The following is an 11,458-nucleotide window of genomic DNA, read 5'->3' on the forward strand; positions in this document are numbered from 1 at the left end:
GTAGCAGCAAAGGCGGCAACACAAAACCACATCGCCAGGACGAAAAGGCGGGCATAAATGTGTTCCTCCGGTGGTGCTCCGGTGCTCCGGGTCGGTGCCGTGCACTCGCACTCCCATTATTTTATCGGTGGCACACCGAGGCCTGTGCGCGCTCCGGTCCGGTGGCAGTTGGCTCTGGCCCGAACCGAGAGCCCCGAACACCGGGTTTTGGTCGGTAGCAGCACATTCGGAGCGCACCGATCGGCCGACCGACCGACCGACTGGCGGCAAACACACCGGACTCGCCGGCTCGGCACACGCGGAGGACAAATCGTCCCGGAACACTGGGTTCCGTGGTGCGCTTGTCGACGGCCAAAATTGACCGGGGAGCCCATTGGAACTGAGCCACTAGCTTTCCCAGGGGAAGTTCTCAAATTTGATTTGGATAATGGAACGTTGCTTGAATCATTTCTACGATATATAGGGCAGGCTATAGAGTGTCCGCAGGGTAGTGAGTTAACGTCATCCAAGTTCCAACTTTGAGAATGTTGCTCCACTCTTTTATGCCGTTTTTGACGATGTGGTTGAAGTCTTCCACTGAAAATCAACGAAGCAGATTTTCGCCCCTTCATGCCGATTACGAAATAGGTTCAATTGAGTGAATTGATTAAGAACCACACCGTTACAGAAAGCAACAGAGATTAAGATTGTCTCTGGTGCAGGCCAAGACCGCCTAGCGGTTTTTTTAATCTTAAAAGAACGGACCGGGCCGTATTTACTAAATTTACTTAATAGTTAACTTAATCTAACTTAACAAGATTATCTTAATCAATATGCGGCATTTCCTCTACTTCAGAATAGCCTTATCCCGTGCTGACTCGGCTGTAAGATGCTGATGGTGTATTACGTGTGTCGGTTCATGGGTGTATCATGATTATTGCCGTTGCCGAATGTGGATTTTTAACTGCCAATAGGCGAAGTTCTGTGAAGCCAATAGCGAATTGTATTTGATGGTGCTCGATAGCTGTATATTGTTCTGGGAGTTGCCGGTGCTTGTAGTTTCTGTTGACTTCAGTGATACTTCTATTGGGGAAAACTAGACATGAGAATTGATCCCTAAACGGTTGTTGCCGGATAAGAAACCGAGTGAATTGGTGAATTCCAAATCCTTTATTGTATTAACTCGGGTTTTTTGTACGGAGACCCATAAAACACACCGTTACAGAAAGCAACAGAGATTGACATTGTCTCTGGTGCAGGCCAATACCATTAAGCGGTTGTTACCGGATAAAAAAGGGCGTGTGGATCAATTCCAAATCTATTGTTAATTCGGGTTTTCTTTTTTGTACGTAGTTGATCTGAATGACAGCCGCACTTTGACAGCTCGGACTATGTTATGTTGTTATGTTATGTTTTATGTTAGACTTGGATCTTCCACATTTTGGAGTAACTAACAACCAATTGTCCCAGTGTGCCGGATGAGCGAGCATCCTCCTGCTGCTGGTGTGTTGTGCTGCTCCTTGGCTGGAAAACTCGCACAGCGCGCCCATCGGAGGAAAACGGATAACGATTCCAGTGAACCAGCGGTGACGGCGGCAGCAGCGACGGCTGCGGCACGTGGAAAACACCACCCCGCACCCGGACCATAGAGAGAGGGAGCACGAACGGGGGGCAGAGTTCGCTTTTTGTTGTGCGGACGACGACGACGACGATGACGACAAAACGTTGCCACCGGTCCCGGAGCCCGAGGGGCGCGTGGTGTGCACATCGGGGAAATGTGTCTGTTTTTCCTGCCGCATTTTCCTCGCCCACGCGAAGGGGTGGACACCACCCCGGGGGCGGTGGCGCGAGGTCGTTGGTATTCTGAGAAGGGCGACTGACGCCGCACGGCAGCAGCAGCAATGTATGTGAGTGATGTCCTCCGGTTTTTGTGAAGCGCCCCGGTCCACCGTTCTCCCCGCCGGGGGGTGCTGGAAATCTGATCGTCCTCGCTCTCACTCTCTCTCTCGCTCTCCGTAGTTCCCTCCGAGTATCTGCTTTTGCGAAACCCAAATGACACAACCGGTTCCCCGAGCGAGTCCCGTAGGGTTGGGAAGGATGCTGCGCTCACGTGGCGACAGCCCCCCCCTTTAACCCACCTCATACCCTGGTCTCATCCCCGGGAACACAGTCGGTAACGAAAATTGTCACCGTCCATCGACCGGGTCCGTTTCTGTCCTGGAAAGGGACGCGCGCGACACCGGCGCCCTCTATGCGCATGTGCCGCGCCAAAACTGTTTGACACCCAGCAGCTCCTCCTCCTCGGTCCTCCTCCACCGCCACTCCCCTTCGCTTCCGGGCTTGATGGCGGAAAGAGAAAGAGAACCCCACAGACAGGACAGGGTGGCTCCAAAAAACGCTGTATTGACAGGAAAGACTATCCTTCGACACACGGGGATCAGCAGAAAGAACCCGGTCCCGGTCGGTCGGTCGGTCGGTTGAACACTGACATTTTCATTCGGCCACCCTCTCGTTCGCTCCCACTCTCTCTGTGTCGTTCCATTTTAAGTGGAACGATTTGTGGGTGCCACGAACACGGAATCGTTCGCGTAACCCGCGTTGGACTCTGGGAAGGATCTCCTGACTGCTCCCCTACTGTCTCCTGATCCATCGAAATTTGTGTCCAATTTTTTACGCCCTTTGCTGCTGACAGAAGCTCCTCATCCCGGCGGGAGGCCCAGCCGTCTAGTCAGAGTCCGGGCGGTTCCAGTAACTTTATCTACTCGATTTCCATTAAATGGCAGTCCAGTGGCGTCGCAATGGGATCCTTGCAGGTCGCCGCACACACTCGATTCCTGATTCCGGAGCATCTTGAGCGTCCACAGAGAATGTACCACAAAGTTGCAAAGCGCCCGTTGCCGCCATTTAATGACGGCATATTAGTCTCAGGGAGTGACAGGCACTCCGAGGTTCAGGTTTATGACGTGTGCTCCTCCCCGACCCAGGTCCTTCTCGTGGCAGCATAAAGGACTCTCCTCTGTGTTGACTTACGCCGTCGCAGAGTGTTGTTGTGGTGGCGAAGAGTTGAACCAAAAACCGTCAGGGGTCATCATAATCGAGGACCATCATTTATCCGAGGAGAGCTGGTTCTAAATTGCTCTCCGCGCCATATCCTTGCCAACCAAGCAAAGGACAACGCTCTACTCCACACACAACTCTCCAACAACAGATCTCTCCAAAACGGGAATCGATCCGGAGCACGCCAATAATCCCACCTCGGCCGAACAAAGGATAACCGGGCGGGCGTGAGAGGAAAATCGATACTTTTCCACATCGTCTCGACGCTTCATCCAATCGGAGCAGCGCTCCCGAAGAAGGCTGGCCCCAGCCTGCTGCGTGTGTGCTGACGCACATTCGCTTCGATGTCCTTTGCTCCTTACACGCTGACTCGCTCGCTCTGTCGCTCTCATTCTGGTTCTCTCCAATATCACCTCACACATACACACAATCACTGCTCTCGCTCTCTCGCTCTGACTCTCATTGCTGTGCTGTGGGGCTGCTGTGTGGCATCAGCTCCACGCCGTCAGCCATTTTGTTGTTCCATTTGGCTGCTGGGCGGAGCATCGGATAAAATGTTGCCATTCTCCGCACGGACCGGGGGTCCATTGTTGCCGAGTCAGCAATGGAGCGCACGATGTGTGTGTGTGTGGAAAATCGAGCCAAAACGTTTTCCGACTACAAAATGGTGTTACGCTGCGCGCCCCATGGTGGGGAAGAGTAGGAGAACCGGAGTGCCACAGGCGGGGCACACACACACACACACACACACTAGACGTGGGCGTGATTGGCAAGGATTTAAGGGTGTTCCGTGCCGCCGCCGGGAGTCAGCTCTCTTCGTTACGGCGTGGTATCGTCTGAAGCGCGCTGGACGCATTTGGGGCGATTGTTTGCCACTTTTATTCCGCAGGACCCCCAACACTTGGGACAAAGGGGAAGAAGTAGCCGAGAAGGACTAGCGAGACAGCGAAACGAAATTGGAGGAATTTTTGTGGCATTTTTGCCGCCACAAGAACCGTCATACAGTTTTATTCGCCCTTTTTTCTTTGTCGGGTCTTTTCTCGGACGCTTCGTGGGACGTGGAGACCTCGGCGTATTACTTGGCGTTACTTGGGGTGTCAATGTGTTCTTGGGTCTCTGTTGCGTCTTGTGGTCTAATTTTGGAACGTATCTTTTTGGCCGTTCATTAAGTGTAAACAAATAAAATATCATCCACAAACGATGATGGATCCAGACACTATTGCGTATCGTGCGGGAAATCGGGACATTCTCGTAATGAATTGAAGAATGTCCCCTTTTTCTGTCCTTTCTTTACCCTTTCCCGCTCGAATGGTGCGTTGTCTACACCGAAAAAGTGTCCAATTCTTTCATCTTCTCAGATACGGTCCTCTTCTCGATGCCGTCATCAACTACTTGTTGATCTGGGTGAGGAGAGCAGCAATTGGACGGGGATCGATGTCGAGGAAAACATTTTAATTAGATAAAATCCGGTCCAAAAACTGAGTTCTGGAACCCCAAAAAAGTATTCCTAAGTGTATTCATTAGTTGATTGGTTGCATTGGACTTCAATGATTCATTACGTCACTCGGAGCTCTCTGAAGCCCTCTGGAGTTGTGTAAAATATCACCCTCATTACCGCGCGGGGTCGGGGTCATTCCACGCGATGATTGCAGATAGTGTTCCGTCTGTTTGACAATTTGACGCTTCCGCTGATGGTTTATGCAAACCGCGTCCCCGTACGAGACCCGCCCGGAAGGATGGGTTTTGGTAGTACCCGCCGCCGGCGCTTATCTGGTGCACCGCGGCCCACCGCGGGTGTTTGCGGACTTCCGCAGAGTTCGGACTTCCGGAACAGGAAGCAGGTTCGCAACCAAGAGTGGCACTGAATTATGAGCACACGCCCAGGATCCACGATCATAACGCAAATCTGTCGCACCTGCAGCTGTACTGCGTCGTGGATTGGATTAATCGGTGTGTCCTCTTGACGCTAAAAAGTGGCGCCCCGTGAGAGGTGTGTCATATGTTGTGGCGCAACTTGATCACTGAGCACGGTCAATAGTTAATCGATTTGCTATCCTGTTGGCCCTAACGGTGTGCAGTGTGTGCTGTCAAAAACGTTATTTGACAACCAAAGCGTGGTCTCAGGCCTTCTCAGGTATTCTTCGTTCTAGTGGGCGCCTGGCAATGAAATCTTGATGTCGCCGAGCTGGAACCGAGTCCTCAGTTAACGCGCCTTCTCAACGATGCTTCCATTTTTTTGTTCCGTTCTACTTTCCGCAGGGTAACACCGGTCGAGGACAGTCGCCTTATCCGCCGGGACCTCCGGGTGGTCAAGCGCCCGGCAGCTATCCTCCACCGCCACCCCAGTCCGCACCGGGGCAGCAGCCCGGTTCGGTGCAGCCGCCACCATCCCAGCCGGGTGCGGCCAGCGGTGGTCCGCCACCCCAGCCGCCCCAGCAAGGACCGCCGACGCAACAAACCCCCGGCGGCGGCGGCGGCGGACCGGCAGGAGCGGCGGGAGCCGCCGGCCAGCCCGGACCGCCGCCACCCACGTCCCAGGGTCAACAACCGCCAGCCAATACTCAGTATACTCCTTACCAGCAGCCGCAGCAGCAGCGCTACCCGAACCCGCCCGGTGGACCGCCCCCGGGCAACCATCGGACGCCCTATCCGCCGCCACACCAGGTACGTGTCCTTTCTAGAGTTCTTTTTTTCATTTGGTTATAAAACAGAAACGGCTTATTATTATTCGATGCTTGAACTTTTATTTGAAAGGTTAATTCATTACATTTATGCATAAAATACTATTTTGGTTGCAGAAAATTGGGAATTATGAAAAACTTTTTCCCAAAGTTGTAGGTCATCATCTCAAACGGTACGATATTTGAAAAGCACATTTCATTGAAACTCCCAAAGTTGTAGGTCATCATCTCAAACGGTACGATATTTGAAAAGCACATTTCATTGAAACTCATTTCCTCGTCGGTGAAGCTGAATTGTCATTTTTGGGGTTCGGAAAACCCAAAAACCATCCAAAACGAGTGAGACTATTTGGTGCAGATTTTGGTCTGGCATCATCAGCTGCCCATTTTTCTTCGAAAATCAAGAAGGAGCCGCCGTAACCATCGATGGCCTACGCTACCGGGAAATGTTGGCTGATTGTTTTTTCGGCAAAATTGAAGCTGAAAACTTTGACGTCTTTTGGTTGTAATAGGACAATCGATATTGTGCTTCCCATTCTGAAAAAAAACGAACGCTAGATGGCGCACCCTGTACCTTTTGACGACAATAGAAAGTTAACAACCTGAAGATAGCGATTCCACGTGTTCCACGGGGCAGTTCTGAAGTTTCACAAAAAAGTCCGGAACATTGAGTTGAGGTAGGCAAACTTTAGAGGACATCCTGCGATGATGATGAGCCGCGAAGCCCCTGAACTGAGGGATGGGCAGCTAATCCTAAAACAGGAGCAACAGGAGATAGCAAAACCCGTGGCGGGGACACCAAGGGGAGGCACATGCAAAACACGGCACGACAGACATTCTCCGAAACACTTTCTCACGGGTGCTTCCCAACAGCTGCTGCTGTTGTGTGGGTTCGGACCGTGGGTCGCTTCCCTTCACGTTCGTCCTCGTCGTCGGCGTAGCACTTGTGGCTTGCGCTTTCACGAACGTCATCTCCATTATCCTCTCCAGCGGCCGTCGCCAAGTCCGCGTGACGAGAGAAGTCGGGTGGTCGGGTATAGAACTGTTGTGCCGCGGAAGCCTTACGGGAAGGATAACCCAAAATAAATATCCCTTCGCTTCCGCCGCCCCGTGTTGTACCGAGAAAACCGGAAACTTGGTTACCTTACCGGCGACCGGTTAACCTCACATTTTTCGCGCCCCCTTTTCCCCTCACGAACTCTTGGGCGACGACCCCCTTTTTTCGTGTGGCGTAGTAGAAAAGTAGATCAATGTTGCTGCGGCAATGTCATCGACCTTCGCACTTCTTCCTGTGTCCCTTCTCATCCCTCGTTGCCACATGCACACACACACACGCGCGCGCCCGTCAGATGTTCGGCCTCAGTTCCGGGTGCCACCGTGGATTTGGTCGACTGACGGACCGACCATCGTATCCTTTCCAGCTGCGATTTGTGGCATTTCACTGGATACGCGCCACGCAGATGACTGACCGACTGACTGACTAACCGACCCGTATACGCGTGTGTGTGTGTGTGTGTGTGTGTGTGTGTATCGCTGACGAGTATTCAGATTGGCCCAGCTGGGTGGCACTTTCAGGCATCAAAAGGATGTAGGAATGCCGAAAGTGTACCGTTTAGAGTACAACTTTTTACATTCTCGATGTGTTTCTATATTCAAAGTAGCCTATGGAAGAATGGAAATGTCAGTTTCGTTTGCTGTCATTTTGTTGTCAATAACTGGAACCTTTTAGATTTAGCCTAGCTGCTGAACCAACAGCAGACGAGACTGTTGATCGCTGTCCGTAACAGAAAGCTGCTTCCGGTTACTTAGCCCAAAGTGTTCTATTCCGACTGACGACTTCAGCTTCCACAATTGCGCCACTCTTAATTAGTCCAAACAGAGCGCGGACATTCCAACCGAGCGGATCACGCTCGTAACATGGCACGACGACGGTAGAGTCCGTGTCCGTGTCCTTGTTTGTCTTTCATCTGAAATTAATTCGATTTTAAATGTCTCTCCACCGAACACGTAGCGTTTTTTTTTATCCAACTTCATCGTATCGCTCTCTTTTCGCTCCACAGTACGAACCGGTACGGTCGTGGCCATCGCCTGCCGCTAGTCCTGGGCCGGGACCAGGTCATTTACCGCCGTCCCCTCACGGACCTCCGCAAAGCCCAGGGCAGCAGCAGCCACCGCCCGGACAGCAGCAGCATGGTGGCCCCAGCCAGTCCCCGCAGCCGCCGCAACCAGCACCATCACCACACCAGGTACGTTCCGTTTTGTTTTTGCTGCATTATATGGATGACGGGGCCGAGGCGTTAATATTGGAAATCGTTTAAGTGGCTAAACTGATGCGCTCTCCATTAGTACACGTATTTGGTATTTGGCACATCCATGATGGTGATCCATCAAATGTGTGGATTAGTTGACTTTTGAAACGTCAAACTTCATTCTGGAAGTGGTAAACAATTAGTAAAACGCTACACGCTTGCAGAAAATTGAGAAAGACTTAAAACTTATTTCCAAAGTGGTGAGTCTTCAACTAGAACTGTACGAAATTAGAAAAAAAATGGAGACTTCAGCCTCTCTTTAGTCTTTTAAGAAGCTGCCAAAAACGCAATTTGTGGATCAATTGGTGAAGCGAGTTCGTGACATTGGGATGTTGGTGGATAATCCAACCCGTATTCGTACTCATCCCGTGCGATTGGCCAAACATGTTACTGCTATTGTTGAAAGAGTACGTGAAAAACCATCGACATCATAAATACGGCTCGGTCCGTTCTTCTAAGTTCGCAAATTGGGCGAAAGAATTGTTGGCCGATGAGGGTGAATTTTATCCCAAAAATCAATTTTTCTGACGAAGCTCATTTCCAAATCAGTGGTTATGTTAATAAGCAGAACTGTCGTAGTTGATGCTCGGCAAATCCACACATCGTGCAAGAGAAGCCAATGCACCCACAACTGGTACGGATTTTGGTCCGCTTCGGAAAATGAAGAAGGAGCCACCATTGGCTGAATGGTACTTCGGCCAAATTGAAGCTGAAAACTTGAACGACAATCGAATCGACAGGACATCGTTACGTGCCATGTAGCGATAACCACAATCGATATTTTGGCCTCATCTTTGGAATCCAAACACCAGAACTATAGATAAGGACTAGAACTCAAAGGACTTGTCAAAGAAATCAAATGTTTATTACTTTGAAATGTAAAATTCTATATGCATTTCTTCCATTTCTCTGCTAAATCGTGGATTCTACGCAGAAGGAATTCTTCATCTTTTTTAAGCAAATCAATTAGTCATCCAATTTCGACTTTCTCGTAGGAATCGAAGTGCTGCTCAGCCAATGTATCGATTGTAATGTATTGATTCTATCTTCTATCTAACAGTTTTACTTTGTGTCCAGACGGCATTGTGATGGAGCCAAGTTATCGCACCGTGTCTTAGGGCTCATTCTGGCCGTTTTTTCCGCCAATGCATGGTTCAAATTGATCATTTGTTGTCAGTAGTGATCTGAATTAACGCTGCCGCCTTGTTTTGGGAGCTTTGATACACCACACCTTTCTGGTCCCATCAGAAAGATCCTTTTTGGAGACCACCGGCGCTCGATTGAACCAGGCCTTCCAGGGCATTTCTAGACACTGGTTTATTTCTCCAACATTGAATGCTAAATGGAGCGATGGAATGATGAAAGAAAGTAATGAGTATTAAAAGTATCATATCCCCTACTGGTTTCTGGATACCCTAACCACTGGAGTTCCGGAGCCTACTTTGTGCGTCAGTTTTCCGTCGTCAACCAATGAGTGTTCAGTGTTGACAAACTCGTACTCTCGTAATGCTGCTCACCTTTGTCGTCGCCGCTGCTTCGCTTCGCTCCTTAGGACACATATTAATTAAAAGAAAATACGCACACACTCACGCCGGCGGGACCACCACGTGCGGCTTGCCGAAGGTGTGTGCCGCCGCCGCCAGGAAGCGCGTTCCAATTGTAATCTCCCTCGAGATAAACAGAAGGTAAACAGAAGCCCCATCAACCCACGGAACAAAGATCAAGACACGACACGACACGAGTCTCGAGAAGAAGACGAGAGACAGACTCGTTGCTCGCTGAGGATGTGTAGCGCCCGTGTGTGTGTGTGTTTCCCGGTGGCCAGAGCTGGGACCGACGAACTGTGTCTGCACATTGGTGCTCTTGAGCAGCAGCAGCGACCTTGACAGTGGCCTAGTTTTGAAGGAAGCGCGCGTAGCCAACAACAACCCATCGTTGCCGCCGCCACCGCCGTCTTCAGCGACATCAAATCGCGAGCAATCGATGGCACGAGAGGGGGGGATTGGGTGGAGGGAGGAGAAGATGCTTCGGGTCCACAAGTGGCAACACAAGACCAACAATAACAGCAGCAACAGCAGACAAAACACGAGCAACAACGCAAATACAACGCGACGCTTCTGGGGCACGGCGGCGCACTGGTGGTGGTGGTGGTGGTGGTGAATGGAAAAAAGGTTGAGCACACTGAGCGGGAGCTGGGGAACACCCTTCTGCCCACCTCCCCGTTCTCCGCCCCATCACTCGCCGTCGTGTTCCGTCTTTTCCAGACGAATCGAACCCCCCAACCACCGGGTGGGAGACCGGCGGAGAAGGGGGTAAAGTGCCGTGGGAAGCAAGAAGAAGAGGCGAAGAGAAAGAAAGAAGGAAAGAGAGCGCGAATGCGAATGCTTTTGGCCGCGCTCCACTACGTTTCCTTTTTTTATATACAAAAAAAAAGAAAACACGGAACTGCGCGGGCGAGAGGCGGCCAGCCAGCCAGCCGGAGGGGGGGCACACTGGGTTAGAGGAAATGTATATTCGGTGGTGGGGGGGCGTTCAGTGGAATGGGTGGTGGGGGAATGGTTCGTCTGACGGCCGCAAGCCGCCATTTGGTCGTTCTTCATTCGTCGTCGTCGTCGCCATCACCACCACCCCTCCTCCAATCGTCTGGCTGAGGGGGGCACGACGACGACGACGACGACGACGACGATGAAGTCCAATCGACCTTGCCCCCGCTACTACTCCACCCCACCGCCGGCGCACCCGAGCGCCACACAGCGGCGACCTTCGGCGGCGCGGGATGATAATGTGCTCGCGTGTGTGTGTGTGTGTGTGGTGAGTGCGGTACGATTTGCCTCACAATCCCCCCCCGGTCGCCACCCTCTCCGGTAGGTTGGGTGCCTCCTTTCTCCGCCCCCCAGGGGCTGGACTCGTCGGCGGCTAATGAAGTTGTCGGTGTTGGTGTTGGGATTCCTGGTGCCGGTCGCGTCGTGTGATGCCTTATCAGACGGACCGGCCGGTGAAAAGTGAAACCGTTTGTCCGCCGCCGGATGTGCACCATTTTTGACACTTTCTCCCCGGCACCCGGTGCACCTAGAAGCGGCAAATCAACACACCGAGTTGGAGAAGGGGCCGAATGTTGTTCACAATTAACGCTCATTTGTTGCCCGACAGAAGGTAGCTCGGCGGTTTGCGGCACGGCTGCTAGGCGGCAGGCAACCGGTTCGAATCCTCCAGGGAGGTGAAGATTATTTGAATGTGATAAGCCCTAGTGTCTCCCCTGTCCACCGTTTCCGGGAACGCAATACCGTAGACCGAAAGATTCAGAGTAGACGTCGTAGTGGAACATACGAACGGCAGCTGAACTGGAAGGTTTGAGAGATCAATCAGGGCAAAACCTTGACTTTTCGGTTCGGGATATTGCAAACAAATATGGTGCCAGCAGAAGTACTGTCC

General features: G+C 51.7%; 1 protein-coding gene across 1 annotated transcript in view; it reads left to right on the forward strand.

Moving 5' to 3' along the window:
• LOC128270497 (basic proline-rich protein-like) overlaps positions 1–10,998 on the forward strand; it is a 92,521-nt gene extending 81,523 nt beyond the window's left edge. The window contains exons 7-9 of the mRNA XM_053007903.1: positions 5,296–5,700; positions 7,778–7,963; positions 10,924–10,998. Of these exons, the coding sequence (XP_052863863.1) occupies positions 5,296–5,700; positions 7,778–7,963; positions 10,924–10,998 (666 nt within the window). The remainder of the gene's footprint in view (positions 1–5,295; positions 5,701–7,777; positions 7,964–10,923) is intronic.
• The last annotated feature ends 460 nt before the right edge of the window (positions 10,999–11,458 follow it).

This window comes from Anopheles cruzii, chromosome 3 (assembly GCF_943734635.1).
Source record: "Anopheles cruzii chromosome 3, idAnoCruzAS_RS32_06, whole genome shotgun sequence".
Taxonomy (NCBI): Eukaryota; Metazoa; Arthropoda; class Insecta; order Diptera; family Culicidae; genus Anopheles; species Anopheles cruzii.